Source organism: Eutrigla gurnardus (genome assembly GCF_963514095.1).
Source record: "Eutrigla gurnardus genome assembly, chromosome: 6".
Classification (NCBI taxonomy): Eukaryota; Metazoa; Chordata; class Actinopteri; order Perciformes; family Triglidae; genus Eutrigla; species Eutrigla gurnardus.
Window position 1 is genome coordinate 23944556 of NC_139920.1, and position 25100 is coordinate 23969655.

General features: G+C 39.4%; 2 protein-coding genes across 2 annotated transcripts; both read right to left on the bottom strand.

The window, feature by feature from the left end:
* Positions 1–8262: 8262 nt before the first annotated feature.
* Positions 8263–12171, bottom strand: LOC311015243 (hydroxylysine kinase-like; the record flags this gene model as incomplete). The annotated part of the gene is made up of 5 exons (XM_084012372.1): positions 8263–9052; positions 9313–9496; positions 9702–9844; positions 10376–10684; positions 12168–12171. The coding sequence occupies 5 exons, from the start codon at positions 12169–12171 to the stop codon at positions 8610–8612; spliced, it is 1083 nt and encodes a 360-aa protein (XP_083868498.1). The 3' UTR covers positions 8263–8609.
* A 2406-nt stretch (positions 12172–14577) lies between these two features.
* Positions 14578–20517, bottom strand: LOC311014910 (hydroxylysine kinase-like). Its single transcript, XM_084011844.1, has 5 exons — positions 20481–20517; positions 17932–18240; positions 17599–17741; positions 16058–16241; positions 14578–15278 (listed from the first exon to the last, which is right to left on the bottom strand). Exons 1-5 carry the CDS (start codon positions 20482–20484, stop codon positions 14836–14838), a joined length of 1083 nt encoding a protein of 360 aa, XP_083867970.1. The 5' UTR covers positions 20485–20517; the 3' UTR covers positions 14578–14835.
* Between the last annotated feature and the right edge of the window lie 4583 nt (positions 20518–25100).

A 25100-nucleotide genomic window follows, 5' to 3' on the forward strand; every position in this document is an offset into this window, starting at 1 on the left:
CAGCTGTCATTGGGCGAAGGCAGGGTACACCCTGGACAGGACGCCAGTCTATCACAGGGCCTGTAAAGTATGTAATAAATTAAAAAATATATTTATATCAATGGAGTATCTCATAAAGATGACATATCATGGTATGTGATACTGTATATAAAACACTGTAAAGTATGTCATACATTAAGCAGAACAAATAAAGTAACTTTAAAAATGATCAAGTATTGTCTGATTTTAGTATATTTTTAACAGCGTGGATGGTCCCTGCCCCACCAACCAAACCCCCGATCCCCCAGCCTGACAGTTTTATACAGGGGAATGTCTCTGGTCTTTTTGACAAAGGCACATCATGTGACAAAACAATACACGTTGCCATGACAACAGTGGAATTAAATAGAAAAAAACCATATTTTTTATGCAATCATAATATGTCTGTCATTGTAATGCTGGTCTAGCAGTCAATCGCAGGAGTAATTTTATTAAGGGATGGACGGGCAACAACAACTGCTGCAATATCAAATAACTAGAGATCCTGCAATAACAACTACTAAAACTAATAGAAACAGGGCTTTTTTCAAGATTGGAGAACTAGTTCTCGTAGAACTCTTGACATCAGCGATCTGATTCCATGTGTTTTCACTTATTGTGAGAGACAAACTCAACAATAATAAATCTATTGCTATGATTGAACACCATGTGTAGTTCAGAGGGTGCTATGGAGCCAAGGCTGACTTATCTGGGCCACAGTTTGCAGGAGAGCCTCGTGGGTATGCAGTGTTTTTTGTAATGTTGGCCGAACAGAAAAGTGATGGAGGCCAACGATGGACCTCAGAGGGATTTTGCACTATGAAGATGGCTGTGAAGAGTCACCAGGGGTCACGAAGACCTCCTCACTCCATCCAAGTGATTCGCAGTTTGAATGTTCACATCTCCCTCTCACAAACTTCTTTTTCTCCTCATCTCTTGCTCATTCCCCCCCACTAGTGATGGATTCTTTCCATCTCTGTCTCCAGTGTCATTCACTGTCTGACTATCTCTCTTTAAAAACATGCACACATACATATATACAAATGACCAAACATCACAGAATCACATCAAGACTTATCAAAAGAAGCTGTCCTCATGGAAATTCATCAGATCCCCCAAATTAATAAAAAAAATTAAATAAAAAGCGCTAAAAACAACAACAGCAGCAAAACTGAAAAGCAGCTCAATTCTATTTCTTCAAGCTCGCCTACAGCTGGGAAACACAAATCAACCTAGAGTCACCTCAATTTTCCCACTCAAAGAGTGAGGAGATTTAGCAGAATTACTGGAAATTACATGTTGTATTAAAAGCCCATTTTATCTGAAGACAAAGGGCCTGCGACAGAGACAAAATATTGTACAGCGCTGGAAAAAGGCTCTCTGTTGGATTGACTACTGCTGCCATCCTGCACAATTTCACATTACTTCATTGTTTCAGTAAAATAGCTCCTATCCTCCCCCTCAGCTTTTCTCTTACTTCCTCGACTTTTCTTTTAATGCGCGTCATTCGTCAAAACGGAGAGAGATAAACACACTTTCAGCTATGGGATTTAAAAAAAGGAGAAGACGCTGGTTTTTTTTTGTTTTGTTTTTTTTCTCCCCCATAACTTTTGGATTAGAGTTGTTAACCCTTCTATTTTCACATAATGATTCTTAATTTCAGCTCCTCTGTAGCAAATCTCCCAGTGAAGCTCTCGGGCTGCCGTCCAGAATGACAGTCTGTTTGTATATCTAACTGTACACCCAGTAGTCACACACACACACACACACACACACACACACACACACACTCACTCCATCATACTGTGCATGCTCACCCACCTACACTGACAGCGAGCCATCTTCACACACACACTGTGTTGAATGTGATGAACTGTGCTTGACTTGTTCAATCTGCTCCATTGACTGTGCCCACACCTCATGTTACAGTCAGAGTGTGTTTACATTCACTCTAATGATGCAGTTATAACCTCGGCAAGGTGATGCTTAATCGTCATGTCAACGGCTTAAACAAGTTAAATTGTATTAAATGATACGGGGCAGCTGTAGCTCAGTGGGTAGAGTAGGCTGGTGGATTAATCTGCCAAGTTTGTGCAGGACGGGCCCTCAGGGTGGGTTAAATGTGTTTGTGTATACTTGTATATGATGATTTTAAGTACGTTTCAGTTAAAGTAAATGGATTAAGCTAGATTCTTTTGAAATTTGTTTTTCCAGGTGATTATTTAATTTGGTTACCGTGGGGTGTTTTTGATTCTGCGTACTCTGGGCGTACCTCATTACCAGGTAAACCGGATTTTTTTTATTATTTAACGCTAATTCAATTCTCAGAGTACAATTGAGGGCATGGCCTCATTTTCAGATGCGACACAATGTCTTGAATCAGAGCGGAATGGTTTGAGATGGAGGATAAACACAAGTTGACAGAAACAGCTGTTATAACACAGCGGCAACATGACAGAGCTTGGGGTTAATTCACAAATGAATCAGAGCAACAAACACCAACAAAGTCCCTCAATTTCCTCATTACATTTACTGTATTGTTAGCCTGTAGGCTAGTGGAAGTACCTCACAACCCATGTAAACATGGGATACAGGGGGAAGCACTGCTGAGAGTAAAGGTCATTCACTCAAGTACAATGTTCTAGTAATTAAATTTAATTACACTTTACACTTTTATTCCACATTCCAGAGGGAATATACACTTTTTACTCAAACACATTTGAAAGCTACTCAATTACTTTTGTTTTATATAAACTATGTTCATTTGCACTACATCCATACCTTCATATTTGCTCTTTTTACGCACAGTAAATACATGTTGTTCTGTTGTGCATATTTTTATGCGTTTATACCTTTAGCTTTTAGTATATATTTGTATTCTTTTCTATCATATTTGTATTTGAGGTCACTGTGTGAAGGGAAACTGCAAAATAAGAATTGCATTGCTCAGGGTGAACTATGTTTCTACTGTGTGGCAATAAAACTCTTGAATCTTGAAAACCAACGATTAGCCTCCAAAATACTTATTATTTGTTATAGAATGTTTCGCCGACTAGTTTAAAAAGTACTTCATGACTTATATAAGCTACATACATATCCACAAGGGTCAGAGTCGGATCGCTAACCATGTAAACGCCTTTACTGAATGTCAGCTTGATACAGGGATTCAATAGTGAGTCAATAGTGATTTGCATAAAAACTACTTCTGCTAATTTTCTCTACATTTATATATATTTAAAAAAACATCAACATTTAAATCAACTTCCCGTGACCTGCAGCATAACTCTGCAAACGCATCCTTGCAGGATACAAGCGTAAATGTAGCGAGCTGAAGAGGCCTCTCTCTCTCTCTCTCTCCTCCCACGCCGACTGGCTAAAACCGCCAGAGACGAGCTGGTTAATGACCTGAAATTCTGAAGAGCACGGGGATGGCACATCCTTCTTCCCCCTCTCCCTCCTGCCCTGCTTTTGCCCTCAGATGTGTGTCTCTTCCAATCTCACGACTTCTACGCATTTTGCACACGTCTGGTTTTGGGTCACCGCCCGTGGCACTCCGAGTTGAACATGTCAACTTGAGTTGTGCTTTGCATAATGTCAGCGTCAGACAGAGAGATAAATTAGTAGTGCTCGGAGGGGAATGTAGGCAGCCTCTTACTGTACAGGGTGTATTGTCTTCAGCATATAGTTCGCTTACACTCTGCCCTTAATACCACTCAACGCTGACCGAATAACAGGCGGGGGAAAACAGTTAATGAGGAGCAGGATGTGGACAGTCGTCTGTCCATCAACAGTGAAAGTATTAGATTACATCTTGGCGCTGAGCCTCGTTTGAAAACGCAATGTAGTTGCCTCAAAAAGTCTGCATAGGTTGTTTGACAATGATAGAGTACAAATCAATAATTCAACATTTTCCCTATAATAATAAATAATCAGTCTTTAATATTACAGCAAACAACTTGTCGTACATTATTAAAGAACCATCTTCTGACAAAGATTCTACAATGAACATAAATAACCACCTTTTGTAGCTGGTATGAGATGCTCAGCAGAACAGTATGCTATGGGCTATGCTAGACAGTGCTAAAGAGTGCTACTGCAGGTACGTTGGTAACCTAGTTAAAAACGAAGGCAGTGTGTATCATAATCCATAATCCCAAAAAACCCTGAATTATTTTAGAGGTCCAGACATACATCGGACACACGTCTCAATGGGTAACATCTGAAAACTCGACATTGCCTTCCATGTATATGTCATCTAATGATCATATGTAGAGAGAATCTGTTGGTTTCTCCCAAGAAAAAACTCCCAAAGAAGCAGAAAGCACCAAACTTCCTCTGTTATCAGATCTTGGTCAATCTTTGCATTACTGTAACATGTTTGGAGAACGAAATGTTCAGCAAATCATCTCTCATCGCAGCGAGAGTGAAACTTTTCATGACATATGGAGTTGACGGGTTGACTGGAGAGTTGTGTGTCCACTATGTGGCTGTGGGGCATGCGGGGGTGTTTGAAACTATATTTAAGTGCGAGACTTTGTGTATTATGAATTCAGCTTTACATTTGCTTCGGGGCCGGCTGGGGAAAACAACACCATCAAGTCGAGAATGTGAATTGCTTAATAAAGAACACAAAATTGGAAAGTAAGCGTGTTGTATTGTTTGCTTTCTTGTTGCTAGATGGATGAATAATGTTTACTCCAATATTTGAGCCGATGCTGAAGAGGTTTTTATATTTCAATCTGTTTTGCAACATTGGGTCCGTCGACAACTAATCTTACATTCTGCTGCAGCAAACTGCAAAACATGGTCAGTGGTCAGTTGTGTTTAAGGACCCCTCTTGGTGACTCAGACTTTCTCCAAACACACGCCATTGACCGCCTCAGTCGCTACTCTTAACTCTTAACACTAGTGATGACATCGCCCCCCCACCACCACCACATATTGTGGTGTTTTTGGCTAACAGCTAACGGAATGGCCTGCCTGCCTTGTTGCAATGTGAGGAAACTTCATCCTGTGGTCTACTGACATCAAATATTCTTTACAGAAAGTCATTTGAATTCTGAGACACAGACCTAAAACACATAATACAAGTTGGAGAATGATTACCGAAAACATGTGAAACCACTGTGAAGTATATAGTACTCAATTGTGGAGTTTGACCATTAAACTTTCATTATTTTCATGTTAAGGATGTTTTGGGCAGTAATATCGTTCTAAGCGACTAATTTCACTGTCACAATTTAATCCATTTGGTCCAATAACATATAGAACGCCACATGATTGGATTATTTCATCTCCATTCATGTTAGCACAGGGCTAAATCAGACGTTAGCCTCGGCGGAAGTCTCTGGTGTGCATTCTTTGCCCGTAGAGCATGAATGTCAACATTCTGTTGTGCTCAGCAGTGAGATAGCCGATATGTCCAATATACTGTACATGTGTTAATAACCCTCACCCACGATTGGTCGCGGCCTTCAGCAGACACGTCCCTGGCATATCAGAGCAGAGAATACAGCTCATTTTTTTATGAGTTTTGAAACACAATTTTATATATTGCAGAATTATTTTATGAATTCAAATTTGACTGGGTGGTTGATGACACATTATTGTGCACATTTATTTTTGATTGACTTAAAAAAAATATCCAGTTCTCCCAGAAAGTTGGTCATATCTTAGGTGTCCACCATGTACTGCAACTATCCTTGTTTTGATAATTCAGGTATTCAGTTTCTCAGTGGAATTAGACACCTCCACACACACACACACACACACAAACATCCTACTCTGCCTCCCCAGCCGCCCTGTGACTCAGTCATCTCAGTAAATCCAGTCTGTCTAATGGATTGGCCACCCCGCTCACAGCGCCTCCCTAATGTTGGAGCTCTGAGAGGCCACTGTGCTCCCCACCTGTTTCGTGCAGATAGGCTGCCATGACGCATGTTGCAGCGAATGCAGGGACGTCCGTGAAGTGCTAATGCGCGGGAAGTTTCAAAGAATTAATGCTAATGGCTTTCTTTTTTGCTCCATAGTTCTGTAGGTCTGATGTGGAACAGTTTGTGATAGAACTGAGGCCAGCGTCAATACCGGCAACTCTGAAACAAACTGATAAGACAGTGGGGAAACCACTGAGCTTCCACAACAGCTTACTCATTAAGGCCTGCGTCTACTTCTCAGCTTTACTCCATATTGTGAGGAGCCTCCCTTGTTTCTGCACGATTTGAGTGGCTGGATGCCGTTATTATTATGCGTCTGTTGTCACTATTTGCAGGTGAATGCATTGGCAAAGTAGTCTTGCTTGTTAGTGATAATGGCATCTTAGTAAGCAAATTTATTCAATGCATGTTGGTTGCACAGAATGCTACATAATTTAGCGGACAGACATTCTTTGTGTAATACCTGTTCCTTCTTGCCAAGCTGCCAATTAACATGACTGACAAGAAACATCTTTGTTAACAGAGAAAGAGAGCCATTAGCTCTGTATCAAACCCTGACATCTTGGCTACTATAGATTGTCTGGGCATTTAGCTAACAGGCATTACACGAGAGTCTGTCAGGGATCCATGAAGTGAGTTAGCCCTAACAGGTCGGCTTGGCAGCGGTGAAGGCCTGGAACGACGGCCAAGAGTTTGATGCATCTGTAGATGGAGACTAACAGTTGTTGTCTGTGAGAACGGATAGCGACCAGTGGAAATTGTGTCGGTACTGTGTGTACATGCAATGTCGAGAATAGCTGCCTTAGGATTATGAAAATGACTGGTGAAATTGTTCATTTCTTATCAAATATGCAATTTAGCGAATGCTAGAATAAATGGCTGTAGGAAGAATAATTCATTGCTATTTTTAACTGGTAGCGCTCCATGCAACGCAAGATATTTTAGGACATTCAAATCTGCAGAGATTGTCTCTCAGACATGGATTTCGTGATTTGTACATCTCCTCAGTCACACTGCACATTTACCGGACTTGCTTGACTGCTGCTGCTGATGTTCGCACATCATTAGTTGCAAGTGATGTTTGTTTGAAAAGCGGCGTAAGAACATTAATAGATCCATCCATCCATCGTCTACCACTTATCCTGTATTCAGGGTCGAGGAGGGGCTGGAGCCGATCCCAGCTGACATTGGGCGAAGGCGGGGTACCTGGACAGGACGCCAGTCTATCACAGGGCCGACATGTAGAAGCAGACAACCATTCACACTCACATTCTATCATTAATAGATATCGTTTGTAAAAACAATAATCATTCAGGAGGTCCAACAATGGGCTTTTTTTAAAGTGATTTCTTTCTTTAAAAGCCTACATATTAGTGGTCTTTGCATTATGAATTGCATTTCTATACTTTCTTAAAACAAAAAAATGCACTGGAGTGCTCTGTTTTAAAGTAGCAAGAGGATGAATGGCAAGCTAATGCCGTTGAGTGTTTCTATTTCAGCTATCATTTGCGGAACACAGATTTTAAAGTATCACAAAGACAAAAAGAAAAAAGAAAAAAAGAAAGAAAGACAGAGAGGCTCGAATGCTTTGGGTTAATAAAGAAAACAGTGCAAAGGTTGGGATACATGCCTCTTAGGGCTGGGTCTGCATAACTGCTGGTGAACTGCAGTGAAACAGACGGAGAACAAACGTGAACACAGGCAGACATTCGCAGATGCACACTGTGACCTTCTGCATGACTGGAGAAACATACCGCTAGCTGCAGCCGGGGCAGAGGGCAGATGGTGACTTTGAGGTGGGAGGTTGAAATGTAGAAAGGTAGATGAGGTGTGTGTGTGTGTGTGTGTGTGTGTGTGTGTGTGTGTGTGTGTGTGTGTGTGTGTGTGTGTGTGTGTGTAAGGCTCTGGGATCGGAGGACAGCAGGATTTGAAGGTGAAAGTCCTGCTATTGATGACAATTTCATCTGCAGGTTTGCATTTTTATCTGAGCTGCATCATCGCTTGTTTAGTAAAAGTGATGGAACTGGTATAAAACTCACACAGATGTTGTCTCATTAACAATGGTTTATTGATTGTGTAAAATATGATTCAGATCTCTGAATGTGACTCAGAAAGACTCCTTCAAAAAGAGTTCAAACAGGATGTGGGATAACTGGGACGATGCCTCCATCTAGTGTTCATCTTTTTTTTCACAGCACTTCATAGTTGCACACATTGAAAAGCAAAGCATCACATTGTTAAACATGTTAGCTCATCATAATACTCAATTAAAGGAAATTTCAATTATTTTGGAACATGAATTTATTTTAACCTAGGATCTCTAAATTCATAAGTGTCTAACCAGGCAAGTGGTAAATTGAGTCCAACCACAAATGTAAGGTAAAAATGATTTCCAGTCATTAATATTATTATCATGTTTCAGTTAGAGATAACATTTTGCATTAATATTTCATTGTTGTTCTATAAAGTATTGACAAATAATGTACTAATGATTAATAAAGCCATTATTTTCTGCTTGATGCCTATCAAGAAAGTGTAGAATATCATTTGAGTCCAACTTAATAGTGATATGAATTTGATTAAATATCTAAAAATGATATAATTCAGATAATTGTTTCAAACTTTTCCATGCTGATCCATTGACAAACCTTTCTTGATTTATTCATTGACTGACATTGTGCTGGCATCGGTGAACCATTTCATTTCGACTTCTTTCTTGCCCAGCTCCCACAGCTTAGTGACAATCCGAGGCCCATTTTTGTTTGTAGTCAGGATATATTTCTTGTTCTCTGGGTATTTTGTTGCATTGTACCGGCCATAAACTAGAGACTGACACATCCGACAGAGCACCAGCAGGAAAAGGGAATCCCTTTCATCATCATTGAGCACCATAACGCTCTCCCAGCCCGCCAACACTGCTCCACCTACATCCAAAGGACTGGGGTTCTGCAGCATCATGTACGCAATTGTTATTGCCACATCAAATACAAAGCAACTGTTCTGGAGCAGATCAAAGTCCAGCACGCCTGACACCTCATGACGCCCGTTGGCTACAGGTGTGACAATGATGTTCTTGTCATTTGTATCCCCATGTATAATTCCTGTGAAAGACAACACAAAAACACGCTGATGCTGAGTCGAATTACGGAAAAGGTATGCCGCAAGTTGAAATATTTCAACTTCAGCGTAAAAACAACAAGGTCGCTACCTAAGTGTTGATGGAGCAGCTACAGTGTTAGCATAGCACACCATTTGAACTCAGAGAAATAAATGTCAGGGGATCACTAAAGTCAGTAGGATTCATTCTGTATAATAATAAACCAAAGAACATAAGGAATGTAGACTACTGTATTTGTATTACCTTTTTGGAAAGAGCTGGTTTTGGGCTGCACCTGTGATTTATGCAGTTCAAGGACTCCTTTGACCACTTCCTGCAGGGGATCTCCATCCAACACTGACAGGTAGCCCTCCATGAGAGGAACATTGGATAAAGTCCAAAGCTCACCATCGTCTACTTCTAAGACATCCAGGTTTGGACATTCCAGCTGGAAAAAAAAATGTTTTGCAGGTAACTGTCCATATTTTAAAGCTGCACTAATCATTAGAATTAGTGTGACATATGACAGTATGACATCAAATTGATATGCCAACACCCATATAAGCTCTACATCGCTCCTGACAACAAAATTGGTTCTTAAGCAGATAAATCCTGAACAATGAACTGAAATACAGAAAGTGTGACGTTTGTACTTGTTGTAATGCTTGTCCCATGGTGGCAACCAACTTGCCGACATGATAAAGATCTTGTGTTGTGACTGGAGATTTTTCGATGCGTTTTCCAGGGAGATAGGTCAACAGCCTCACGCAGTAGGTCTGAGCACCCTGCCTACAGTCTGGATACAAAAACAGGGGCATTTTCAGTCATTTTTTATTCATAAATTTAGAATATAGTGTATATAGATATAGAGTTTCATTTTTTCATTCACTCTGGGAAGGCCTAGTTTGTTTCATTACAACTGGTTTTAATCAGGTAATCTCATTGAGTCCAGAAAGTACTGACTACAGGTTAGAAGAAAGCCAACAAAGCAGCAAAATGACATACGGCATCAGATACAATCACAGACTTCACAGACACTGAGATGAGAACTTCTATAGATTAAATCACACAGAGAAAGGCAGCGAACACCAAACATTTCAAAAAAAATTTTTGCCGGGGTCGCAACTCAAATAAGTTGAGAGTCAAGATACGACTCTAATATCAATAAAATAGATTCAGGATATAGCCGGGAGGTTAGCGCATGTGAAATGTACATGAAGTCTGCAGTTTGTTTGACATTTAAATTGTATTTGGATAGAATGTGTCACTCTCAGTCGTTAGTTTACAAAGACTGGTGTCTTTGGATGAAGAGATCTCTTGCTGTTACCTATTTCCTCCATACTCATAAGCTGCCCCATCTGGGTGGGCATGGCTGTCTGAGTGGGAATTCCATGCTGGTGTAGAAAGCACATGGCTTGGGTCTGCACCTCCAGGCGGGTGACATTCTTACTCGTTTCTGAGTTCATGATCTTCAGGACGTACTTGCTACCCTCCTCGTCCACCACCAGAAAGTTCTGGTCCACGTAACTGGGCAGGATGGAGATCTCAGTTATGGCCCGTCCATAAATTTGCACCGTCAGTTCGGTGGCTTGCTGCAGGGTGAGCGTTGGCCTTCGATCAACAGGTTTGGCATTCTCTGCACATAAGGACAAAATTACAACGCAATTTTGCACAACCTTTTTAAACTGTGACGTGTGAATTTGCCAATGTTCTCACCAAAACCAGAAACACAATTTTAAGTATTTCTCTGTAACAGATGATCTGTTAATCATGACATTTGATGCCTGATTTATCTTGTCTTTACAGTACTTTTTTGCTCAATATTAGTGTTTGTTTATGTCTTCTCATTATGGATTAATCTGCAGGTTATTTTATCCATTAATCAATTGTTTGGTTGATTACACTACCATGAGTGACACCCCAGAGTGACATCACATCACAACAGTCCAAATGAATTATTGATAACATAAAACTAAAAGCAGAATGAATGAATTAATAACATAAAAGTAAAAGCAGATCAACAATCTTCACTTGGAACCATGAAATACTTTTGCATGATAAATTCTTTTCCAATTCATTTTCTGTCAATCAATGAATTGATTCAACTGTACTTGCAAACTTTCAATATTACCTGCCAGTTACACAGACAAGATGGAAACCTAGTTAGAAGCACAAAATGCCTATTTGAGCAGACTTTCACAGGCTCATTTTAAAACATATATTAATCATATATTAAGTCCGTTCTGGATTAAACTATACCCACTGCTAGAGGAATGGTTAGAGCTCCTCTTGGGCTAAAGTGAATATAAATCCTTCAATTAAAGGAGCCTTAATCATTCACCTACTATGGCAAATTCATCCCACATTCATGAAAGATTTAAATAATCTGGTTTAACTAGTACACATGAAGGCATTCTCCTGGCTTAATCGAAGCCCTGTCTATGAAACCAGCCCAAAATACTGCACATATACATTGAGAATATCTACATGACTGAGAGAGTATATCTAAGCTATTAAATAGGCTTTATTTACCAATCATTCAACAGAGAATATTAGCATCTTCCCATATGTGTTCAGTAAATAACGCGGAGGTGAGAGTACGTGGCTCTTGCAAGCTTCTGAACTATAATCTTGTTTTCCTTTGAGGAGGTGTCAGTGAACCTAAAAATCAACAAACCATACATCCAACCGCTCGACTGCACCTCCGCATTTATGTTAAATAGATCATTTGATGTAATAGCAGTAGCCAATTTAACATCTTCACCATTACCTGCCAGTTACACAGACAAGACGGACACCTAGTTAGAAGCTCAAAATGCCTATGTGAGCAGACTTTCACAGGCTCATTTTAAAACAGTCGTAGATTTAGTCCATTCTGGATTAAATTAACACTGCAAAAGGAATGGTTAAAGCTACTCTTGGACTAAAGTGAATATAAATCCTTCAATTAAAGGATAATCTGATTTAACTACACATAAATGCGTTCTCCTGCCTTAATCGAAGCCCTGTTTATGAAACCAGCCCAAAATACTGGACATATATATTGAGAATATCTAGATGACTGAAAGAGTAAATAGGCTTTATTTACCAATCATTCAACAGAGAATAAGAGCACATACCCATTTTTGTTCAGCAAATGACACGGAGGTGAGAGTACGTGGCTCTTGAAGCGTTTTAACTTGTTAATCTTGTTTTCCTTTGAGGAGGTGCCAGTGAGCCTTAAACTCAACAAACCATACATCCACCCACTATACTCCACCTCCGCATTAATGTTAAAGAGATCATTTGAAAGCAGTGTTTTTATTAAACAAACTTTACCACAAACTTTCATTATCTCAAGGCGTATAACTGTGAAAAACAGTGTCTAATGTTGGCTTCAAACCAACGTCAATTTAAATTAACTACAGAATGACTAACGTGAGTAAAACAAAGCCACAAACTCTTTAGAGATGAAATAGCAGTTGCCAATTTAACATCTTCACTATTACCTGCCAGTTACACAGACAAGACGGAAGCAGACTTTCACAGGCTTGTAGATTTAGTCCGTTCTGGATTAAATTTAAACCACTGTTAGAGGATTGGTTAGAGCTACCCTTGGGCTAAAGTGAATAGAAATCCTTCAATTAAAGGAGCCTTAATCATTCACCTACTATGGCAAATTTATCCCACATTCATGAAAGATTGAAATAATCTGGTTGAACTAGTACACATAAAGGCATTCTCCTGGCTTAACCGAAGCCCTGTCTATGAAACCAGCCCCAAATACTGCACATATACCTTATCTAGACGTTGAGAGAGTATATCTAAGCTTTGAATAGGCTTGATTTTCCAGCAGATAACTCTGGAGCAGGTTAGACTAAGTGGCGCTTGCAAGCTTTTGAACTAGTTTTTCCTGTTTATCACTCAGGAGGTATCAGTGAAACTATAAATTAACCAATCATACACCCACAGTAGGAAGTGTATGATTGGTACTATTATATTGGTACTGATTGGTACCAAGGTACTATGGAACAAGGTCATTTAACCCTTTGGAGGTTCTAGAAGATTGGAGCCACAACCAAAGCCCACATTTTAATCCCAACTGATGCATGAACTGTTTGAGTTGTTTGGCATGATTTCTGCAGTGGGTAGATCCCTTAGAGTTCACACCCTGCCACAAACACAAGTTTGACCAAGCCCCACTGACCTAGGATAACTAAAGGCTAGTCGCTGCCACTGCAGAGGAGAATGTAATATATTGCTGACATGGGACTTGCCATGGTGCAAACACTACAAGGCAGACTCTGCAGTGATACGGTGCACGGCCATATTGTTTTTGACATTACCATTTAAAAAGAAGGGGTGGATTATTCAGGAGACTGTCAGCATACCATTGGGAGGTGTGACTGTGTTGCGGAATAAACAAACCAAACTGGTTTGTTTAGGTTGTTTAGGTTGATTTTGCGCCGCAACAGGGGGTGTTGGTCTATCACATAAAATCCCAATAAAAATAAATTTACAGTTGTAAAGTGACAAAATTTGGAAAAGATAAAGGAATATGAATACTTTTGCAAGCCACTGCAAGCTTTTTTCCTTCTCTGTACTAATAAGCTCTTAATGTAGAGCTCTGGGAGACTACCAACCATTACAATACTTTTAGTCTCCATTTTTGATTCAGTGACGACAGGAGGAGAATCTCAACGCTGATAGGTCTGTAACTTCAAGATCACACAGGGCGGGTAGAAGGCATCAAACACAGGACATTTGGCTGGAAGATTTCTGTCTGTGGCTGGGTTTTAAAATTAGGTGAACCTACTTATAAGAATTATGCAGTGTGTTATTTATTGTGTCTCATTGCAATTTCCATGTATCAAAGTGATATAAGGGAGGAGATATTAATCTCTGGGTTTCAGCCAGCCTCAAGGCCTAGAAAATCTAGATAAGGAGATGTGTGTGCTTATCACCAGAAGGATGCTTGCTCAGTACTTTACTTGTTTTTGCCAGAATGTTTTGTACATCATTATAATAAGACTAATAACAGAACTGCAGGCCTGTATATCATGTATATTCATACTTCCAAAGCCTATTTTTGCCATCCAGTTCATAATAAATACTTGTAATTTTAACCATCAGATTTCAGGTATTTTGTTGATGGAGGTCCTTCTCTTATAAGCGGAGATCAAGAACACAACATGTCCCAAGAAATACTTTCTCATTTCTTTTTTTGCCCCAAATATTTTTATTTCCATTTTTGCAGACATCACAGAGTACAGCTTTTATCAAGTGTCTGTATAGAAAACAGCAGCAAAACACCCCACAAAAATAAGAAAGAAAGAAGAAAAAAAGAAAAAATCCCAGTCACCCTCCCGGCACCCACACCCTCCCATGTTGGGCGTGGTCTAATTTTTGATAAGCCTCAGGAAAATGTTTCTAAGTCTGCAATCAGCAAATATAAAAGAGGACCTTAATAAAAGGTTCTTATAATAACCCCCATTGTCTGCAGTGGTAAATGTTGTGAAATGTTTAAGTCTAGTCCACTGGTGGGTTTCTAATAACAACAATGTGTCATGCTAGTCTACAGAAGGATGTAAAGCAACTAGATCATATTTTGCATGCTCTTTTATAAAAGCATTGGTGTATAATTTACTTATGAGCCATTAGCGCCCCATTGCTGGGTGCTTACTGAGAATGTTTCCCAAAACACAGTTAAGAAGATTATTCTAGAATTGATGGTAAAAGCTGCACAGATATTCTTTGTAAACGCAAATATTTATTCTCTTTCATGCTCATCCATCAAAAACCCTTTCTTTATTCATTGACTGACATTGTGCTGGCATCGGTGAACCATTTCCTTTCAACTTCTTTCTTGCCCAGCTCCCACAGTTTAGAGAGAACCCGAGACCCCTTTTCGGCTGCAGCCAGGAGATATTTCTTGTTCTCTGGGTATATTGTGGCATTGTACCGGCCATAAACCAGAGCCTGGCACAAGCACCCAAGTACCAGCGGAAAAAGGGAATCCCTTTCATCATCATTGAGCACCATAACGCTCTCCCAGCCCGCAACCACTGCTCCACCTACATCCAAAGGACTGGGGTACGCAAGCATCATGTACGCAATTGTTATTGCCAATTCAAATACAAAGCAACTGTTCTGGAGCAGATCAAAGTCCAGCACGCCTGACACCTCATGACGCCCGTTGGCTACAGGTGTGACAATGATGTTCTGGTCACTTATGTCCCCGTGTATAATTCCTGTGAAAGACAAAACAAAAACAATAAATTTGTGCATTGAAATGTACTCCAGGGAAGAACTGTACATTTATTTGAGGTAATTGCACCTATTTGGAGGGAAGCCAAATTCCAGCTATTAGTATTTAGATTTAACATTCATATTTAACATTTAAATGAAATAAAAAAATAAAAAAAACGTGAATTTAAAACATTCATACCACTTTTTTAAATGTTTAAACAGAGCTAAATGTGGCAAAATGTAGCTGATAATTTGTGTGAGTGTGAACAGTATGGTAAAAATAAAGATATGGTTTTGACAAATCAACTATGGGTAAGAAAAACTTGGTAAAACCTGCATTAACATCTTGGGCAAGGGAAACAAACCACACATATATATTACCTTTTAGGTTGATGTACAAAAAAAAAACTTGTTAGCACATCCACCAGATATGAAGCGAAATAACATTGTTTTTGGTAGGAGAGTATTTTTTGCTTAATGACTTACATGCTAGCTTTTCATAATAATCCAACCATTTATCTCAATCACCAAAAATGTCACTCGTGCTGATGAAGGAGAAAAATAAATCAAAATGGTGATCATGTACATCTATACAAAATGTAATTTCAAGTTGTCCGGTAGCTGTTGAACCAAAGCGGTGGGCAGGCATATGTACATATGGACATTATGCTAGTATGGCTACAAAACATCAATATAGCAGTTTTTAGGTGATATGACACAATAAGCAGCAGGGTAAAGAGTTTAAACATAAACCACAGGATTACAGAAAATAACTTGTTACCTTTTTGGAAAGAGCATGTTTTGGGCTGCACATGTGATTTATGCAGTTCAAGGACTGCTTTGATCACTTCCAGCAGGGGATCTCCATCCATCACTGACAGGTAGCCCTCCATGAAAGGAACATGGGCTAAAGTCCAAAGCTCATCATCGTCTACTTCTAAGACACCTAGGTTTGGAGAAACCAGCTGAAAAAAAAGAAAATTGTTTTTAATAGTAAATCTTTTGCATGGTACTTTAAACATAACATTTTGATACCTTAAAAGGGACAGTTCACCTTAATATCAAAACTACCTATTTGTCCATCTAGTGCTACCAATCCAGTTTGTTTAGTTACCTAGTTTTGGAGATGTGTGTATGCAAAATCTATTTCCAAAATGTATGAACTGGTTAATCCAAATCATCCACATAGAGTAGGCCGACATGTTGTAAGCAGCTTCTTGTCGGAACTATGTTTGAAAGAAATGTCCTCATCAACTTCTGACAATATAAATCAAATCAAAATCAAATCAAATCAATTTATTTGTAAAGCACATTTAAAAACAACCAAAGTTGACCAAAGTGCTGTACAATTCAGTGAACACAAAATTACAAACAAAAATGACACACACATTGAGACCACACTTGAGACCATCAGGGGCATTTAAAGGCCTGGGCAAACAAAAAGGTTTTTAGATTTGCCTTAAAGGCAGCTGCAGAGGAGGAGCACTTAATTGAAGTGGGTAGGCTGTTCCATAGTCTTGGGGCTGCAATGGCAAAGGCACGATCGCCCTTTCCTCGTAACCTAGACCGGGGAACGGTCAGGAGCTGTTGGTTCGAGGATCTAAGAATCCTTGGGTTGGAAAGGTCACAAATGTATTGGGGGGCCAGGCCATGTAGTGCTTGAAAAACAAATAAAAGAACTTTAAACTCTGTCCTGTACTTGATGGGGAGCCAATGAAGGGATGCTAGTATGGGTGTTATGTGTTCTTGCCTCCTAGTTCCTGTTATCAATCTGGCAGCAGAATTCGGAACCAACTGTAAGCGGGATAGTGATGACTGGCTAAAACCTAAATAAAGTGAGTTGCAATAGTCCAGCCTAGAGGTAATCAAGGCGTTGGTAACTGTATTAAGGTCAGAGAGGGAGAGAATTGATTTAAGTTTTGCAATGTTTCGTAGTTGGAAAAAACAACTTTTCTTTTCTCAGTTTATTTGTTTGTCAAATTTTAAATCTTGATCGAAGATCACCCCAAGATTTCTGGCATGGGTATGAAGATTGGGCGCCAGGGGACCTAAGTGATTTATTATACCTATGGAGGAGTTTGGGGGGCCAAAAAAGACCACTTCTGTCTTCCCATCATTTAGTTGGAGATAGTTGGGTGTTTAGCAGATTCTGAACAATGAACTTAAGGACAGTTAATCATCTGCCATTATTGCAACAGCTGCATATGAAGTAGGTTATGGGAATCACAGAGTAACTCACGATACAATAATATCATGATATTTTGCCCACGATAACGATGATCACAATACATACATTGCAAATCTAAGGACTTTTGAACTTACTTGTTGCAATGTCCTATCCATGGTGGCAGCCAACTTGCCGACATGATAAAGATCTTGGGTTGTGAGTGGAGATTGTTTGATGGTTTTTCCAGGGAGATAGGTCAACAGCCTCACGCAGTAGGTCTTAGTACCATGCCCACAGTCTGATCAGACAAGGTCGATAGAAAAACAGGGACATTTTCAGTTCAGCGTAGTTCAAAATACTAATTTCTAACAACCATCTATAATCTCATCAATAAAATTGTGAATCAGCTTCAACCTGATAACCTAAATGTATGTTATGCACGTTGAATGGAATTATGAAATTGGACTGCAGTCATCTGTTGCTGTTACCTATTTCCTCCATACTCATAAGCTGCCCCGTCCGGGTGGGCACGGCTGTCTGAGCAGGAACTCCATGCTGGTGTAGAAAGCACATGGCTTGGGTCTGCACCTCCAGGCGGGTGACGTTCTTACTCACTTCTGAGTTCATGATCTTCAGGATGTACTTGCTACCCTCCTCGTCCATCACCAGAAAGTTCTGGTCGACCCAACTGGGCAGGATGGAGATCTCAGTTATGGCCCGTCCATAAATTTGCACCGTCAGTTCGGTGGCTTGCTGCAGGGTGAGCGTTGGCCTTCGATCAACAGGTTTGGCATTCTCTGCACATTAGAGAAGAATTAGAATCTGCCATCATTCCCACCAAAACCAGAAACACAATTTTCAGTGAAATGTGGTAGATTAAACAAGTGCAGACAGAACCTATACCAACTTGATGTATCTCTCTGTAACAGATGATCTGTTAATCATGACATTTGATGCCTGATGTATTCATCGTATGTCTTTGTAGTACTTTGTTGCTTAATATTGAGCGTTTGTTTATGTCTTCTCATAACGGATTATGGATTAATCTGCAGGTTATTTTATCCATTAGTCAACAGTGTTGGGTATAGTTACTTTGGAAAGTAGTTAATTAGGTTACAACGTGACCATCAATTAAAAGTAATCAGTTACGTTACAGTGTTACCTGTGAATAAAAGTAACGCGTTAGAGTACTCATGCGTTACCAAAAGTTAAAAGCCGTTTGCAGCACCTCGCACATGCTGCAATTTAACTGACACACACACAGCCTCCTTTAAATGCACCGAGAAGTTGTGACAATGGTGAATAACGTCAGTCATCTAACCAAATTAACTCTGCAGGATAACAATAAAGACAGTTAGCAATATGCCACATAACGTTTTATTAATACATTTTTTTTTTTTTTTGATTACATATGTGTAATCAAAATTCACACCTACCCAGCACAGGTAGCCTATATATGAGCACCAAACAAGATTAGGTAACTCCTGAATTTTTTTAAACTTGAATGCAGTTATGAAAGTGCATAAAGTGCGCTTACTTAAACACAATCTGAGGTAAACAGGTAGCAGATTCAGATCCATTGAGAAATTAACGACCAGTCAACGATCTAACAGAAATTTTAACAGCTGGATCTATGTCGAACAGATATGATAACAGGCCGAATAAAATCGCTCACTGGCACACAGGCAAATGACAAATAGCCTCATATCCGAACTAAAATACTATTCTATACTATAAGTGTCACCGGCCTAAATTGACATCGTCCACTTACATTTACTCTTCAAAGTAGTGATTAAAACGTAGCAGAAGAAGATTTACGAAACGTCTGTCCCACAGTCGATTTCTCCTGGGAGTAAGAACGAGACTCCACCACGGGTGCGCTGGAGGGTGGTGGGGTATTGAAGCGCTGACACAGGTAACGTAGGTCAGCAGCAGGGTACAGACGCATCGCAGCGCTGCGCCTCCGCTGACACATCCGCAGGTGGAACACTACTGTTGGAGCCACTCTTTATTTTGTTTCTAGTTACCTATTTAAAGACATTAGAAATGGCACCACCTGGTGTTGACCGGTGGTAGTGACAGGAGGCCTTTATGATTAGGTCTCTGATGACACGCAGGTGTGCAAACCAACAGGTGAATGCTGAGAGAGCACACAGTTTTTACTGCTCCGTTTTGTTCTCCGTTTATGTCGATACCAACACTAAGTGACACTTAGAACGCTACATTTTAGATATGACAACAGATTGTGATAATAGCGTATGTTTTGTTTATTTGTACTTTTTAGTTTAATTCAATTAGTGCATGTTAGAGCTGCGAGCCAACACATGCACACACTCACACACAATCCACCCATAACCAACCGGACAGACGACAAGCAAATCAACAACCATGTAAGTGCAAACTCGAAGCACGTAAGAATCTCTCGACAGCATAAAGGCTTTAGCTAAGCACCACTCGTAGAAGCTATTGACCTAACAACTACAGTCTGACAAAAAGCAGGCTGCAGTCGGGATTTTCCTTTCTGTATCCGGAGAAATTCTTAAAATAACGGATTACTTTTTTAAAAAAATAACGAAGTTACTGATTGCTTGACGCACGAAACTAACGCGTTACGTTACACGTTACACGAAAAAAGTAATTAGAGTACTCTAGCGCGTTACCCCACAACACTGTTAGTCAATAGATTGTTTGGTTCGTAAAACTTCCAAAAATAGAGCCCAGAGTGGTATCACATCACAACAGTCCAAAATTTGAAATGATTATGAATTCATTAATAAAGTAAAAGCAGACAATCTTTACTTGGAACCATGAAATGCATTTGCATGATAAATCATTTTCCAATTCAATGTCAATCTACTAATCGATTCAACTGCACTTGCATACTTTCATATGGTTTGTATGCGAAAAAAGCCTTTCTCTGATATGCAGTGGCATATTAGTAGGAAGTAGCATGAGAAGAAAATAGTCTTAAATCAATGCTATTAAATAAGCGTTATTTTCATAATTATTATCATTCAACAGAGTGATGAGCACGTACCCATTGTTGTTCAGCAGATAACCACGGAGGAGGAGAGAGTACCTGGCTCTTGCAACTAGTTTATCTTGTTTTTGTATGTTTGAGGAGGTGTCAGTAAAACCATACACCAACCAATCACTCAACTCCACCAGCTCAAGATTAGAAAAACTTGAACATGCCTTTATTACTAGTAGGCTAGACTATCAGAATCAGAATCAGAATTCCTTTATTGTCCCTCAACGGGGACATTTGTTTGCGACAGCAGCCAAAGGACAGTATGTTACAAGAAACACAATAGTAATAAATAATAACAATAGCAAAAATTTACAATATAAATAAAAAAATGTAAAAAATAGAATAGAAATAGAGTAGACTTGTTATACATATAAACATGATACTGTAAAGGAGACTACTCTAATGGTCTCCTTGCAGGTCTTCAGAAAAAAAACTGTCAGGCAGCTACAGCTTGTTCAGAATGCTGCTGCTAGAGTTCTTACAAAGACCAAAAAATATGAGCATATTACACCAATTCTTAAATCCTTACATTGGCTCCCTGTATGTCAGAGGATAGATTTCAAAATCCTCCTGCTCACATATAAATCACTACATGGTCTAGGGCCGAAGTATATCACTGATATGCTCCCACTACATAAGCCTTCTAGACCACTAAGATCTTCTGAGACCAATCTGTTAGTGATAAACAAAAATCACGGGAGAGCATCATTTAGTCACTATGCAACAAATAGCTAGAATAAACTTCCTGAAGATGTAAGACTTGCCCCAACTCTGACCACTTTTAAAACTAGACTGAAAACGTTTATGTTCACCATAGCTTTCTGCTAAATCTTTTAATGTCTGCACTGTTTTTAATTATTGCAAATATGTTTTTATTCTCCTTGTCTTTCTGTAATGCATTTTAATTTTGCCTTTATTTTCTTTTAATTCTTCTATTTTTTCTTTTTCACTTTGTTGTATGACATGTCATGATGTGAAGCACTTTGAGTCTGCCTTGTGTATGAAATGTGCTATACAAATAAAGTTGCCTTGCCTTGCCTTCATAAACCATTAAGATATATTGTCTTTATCTCAATTTCAAACAATAAAGATCACATATATGTTTAATTATTGCAATCGGTCTCTACTAGAACACAATTAACAATGGAAGTGTGAGTCGTTTTTGGGATATAAGTCATAATTGATGTTGAATGATTTTGTGTCATGGATTCCATTCATACAATGTGTCACATGTTACATGAATAAAAATACATTGGAGACCAAACACAACAGTTGACTTGCATTCTTCTGGTCCGTCCGCAGGGCCGGCCCGTGGCATAGGCCGTATAGGCAAATGCTAAGGGCGCTGTCCATCGGGGGGGGCGCCATGCCAGTGCCACAAATGGTATAAACATTTTTTAAAAAGTTGGTAGGCTACAAGAAATAATCCCACGTTAATTAAAACGCAAAGCAAAGCCTATTTAATAGAAATAATATTTGTAACAACATTACAACTACCCCCCCCCCCCCCCATGCACGGTGCGCCCCCTCCCTTCCCGTAGCCTATCATGATTCTTTTTGGACGTCATCACATCAAAAAATCAACACAAGATGTCAAAACGGCCGAAACTGTCGGGTGCCCAGGGAAGAAAAAAAAGAAAAGAAGAGGAGGAGAAATGAGAAAAAGACAGAGGTAACGTTACATAAAATTATTTATCTGTTACAGATAGACACCTGGCTTTTTAGCATTAGGATAACGTTACATGATTCGCTAATTGCTAATCAATAAATAGCTAACGTTAGTTGACTGTTTTAACGTCAGTTAATATTGTGGAGGGGGCTAAGTTGTTATGGAAAGTAATAATGTAACGTTAGGTAATTACAGTCCTCCCACCTTACATTCCTCAGGGACATTTGTATTAGATCTTTTAAGCAGGTGTTTACATTTTTATTGCCTTCTGGTTAGCTAACGTTTGCCCTGCTGGTAATAGTCACTTTTCCACCCCTTTATATATTATAGTTGTAAGCCTAGTTGTTAAAGTGCACATCATTAATGTTAATTAAGCAATATCACATGAGAGAGAATGCTGTTTTGAATATCAGCACTGCTGTGATTTGGTCAAAGATAATCATAACATAACATTCTCATATATATTACTGCTACTTTGCATTCTGCTATTCAGCATTTCACTGTAATGATGACAATAAATTGAATCTAATCTAATTTGCATATCAGTTAACATCATACATATATCTCTTTGGTTTTTCATTTATATTATATAATTTCATTTTATTCCTGGAATCATATGTTTTTATTATTAGACTGTAATACTCAATGGTGTCACATACTCCTCTCTTCAGATGCACTGTTGAAGTTTCTAAATCCCACCCCTGGGCCATCTACCACATCTACCACTGCTGCCTCCAACTCAGCAGCACAACCCACCAGTGATGCAGCATCAGCAGCACAACCCAGCCATGATGCAGCAGCATCAAGCGGTCTTCCTGTTGCCCCCACCTTTAATATCTTGTTTTGTGCAGTGCCTTATTTATATTGTTTTTTTAATTTATTTTATGCAACTTGTTGACACGTTTTATTTTGTGTTTAGATCTTATACTTAAGACTATTTATGAATGTATGTAAAAATGATTGTATTTCATATATTCATTTTATTTTTTGTATTCATTTATTTATTCCTAATTTTTTTTATCTTGTTAACTATTCTGATTGTGAATTTGCTTTCTTTAAGTAAAAAAAAGGTCAAAGACAAAACTATTCGGTTTCTTGTGAGTATATACACTACACTGCCGATGCAAGGGGGGCGCCACCTAAAATCTTGCCTAGGGCTCCAGATTGGCCTGTCCGTCCGCATACTGGTCCATGTCGAAACGCCTGCCACGTCGGCGCCGTTGGATGTGTCAGCTTGCGGAGAGGCTGTTTTGTTTTTCCCCCATTGAAAACAAAATTGAGTTTTGCATTGCCTATGAATGGTTTGTTTCTTTCGTCATTTCAGTGTTTTGTTTATTTTTGTTCTTGAGTTATGAGTTATGTGAGTTGGGGGTGCAATACCTCTTTCTCACAGTCACTAAGTACTTTTATAACATTCAAACACAACATATTCATACCTGTATCTTATTGTAAGTCGCTTTGGACAAAAGTGTCTGCTAAATGCCCTTGAATGTAAAATGTTGTTTTCTACGCTATGCCTACGTGACCTTGGTTGTTTTGTTCCCATCTTTACAACCTCTCACAAGTATTTTGCAGTAAACCAACAGAGGTCACATGACAAATATATTCTCAGCAGGTGGCAACTGTAAAACACACTGTTTAATAACTGTGAAAACAGTGTCTAATGTTGGCTTCAAAACAACATCAATCTAAATTAACTACAGAATGACTAACATGAGTAAAACAAAGCCACAAACTCTGTAGAGATGTAATAGCAGTAGCCAATTTAACATCTTCACTATTACATGTGTTGGGACCTCAGGGTTTGTGTCTATGAAACAATTCATGGATGCAGATTGAATTGTTTCTGAACATTCAGATTGGAGCTTGTGGAAACACAGCCACGCACCTCCCCCTCCCCCAACTGCCTGCAGGCCTGTGTCACTGAAAGTGACACGTCCAGATTCCATTCTGATTGGTCAACTGCAATGGCTGTTGGCTTCCTACCAAGCAGACCAAGAGGCTGTCCACACGTACCAAAACAAACTTTTTTTCTCCGTTTTGCCTTGGCGTAGTTTCAAGAAAATCTGCATCCAGATGAATCCACTAAAAACGACTCAGCGCGCTGTAGTACATATTCCAGGCCTATATGTGGCGCTGTTTCTTCTACAAAAATACACCAAAAACGCAGAAGAAGAGACAGAGCCAACAATAAGCATCAACAGCCGTCACCCCAAGGACCTTAACTAGGCGTTGTCACACGTTGTGATGGATTAATTAGAAAAATAAATGCATACATTCATGGGAAGTTAGCTAGCGGTTGTTTGTTAGCATCGTAATAAAGTAGCATATCTGCAACTTTTTGCCCGGCATATCGCCCCCCTCTCTCGGCTCCGTTAGGTGATTGACTTGACCATTGCATAACATTCCACTTATTTGCCTTAAAAAAACCTCTTTGGTTGCTTTTGCAGTATGCTTTGGGTCATTGTCCATCTGCACTGTGAAGCGCCGTCCAATGAGTTCTGAAGCATTTGGCTGAATATGAGCAGATAATATTGCTCGAAACACTTTTGTCAGCAGTGACATCATCAATAAATACAAGGGAACCAGTTCCATTTTCAGCAATACATGCCCACGCCATGACACTACCACCATGCTTTAATGATGAGGTGGTATGTTTTATGTACCTGGAGAGTGTTTTTGAATTGGCCAGCTGCCTACTTTCTGCTTACTCGATGATAACATAATGAGGGAATAGCCCACACCTGTCCATGAAACAGATTTTGAGTCAATTGTCCCCTTAGTTTTGGTCCCCTAAAAAGTGGGGGGCACATATAGAAACTGTTGTAATTCAGACACTGTTCACCTAATTTGGTTGTTTTTGTTGTTTGTTTCATTTCATATCCATTGCAGTGGTATATAGAGCCAAAAAGAAGAGCATTGTGTCGATGTCCCAATAGATATGGACCTGACTGTAT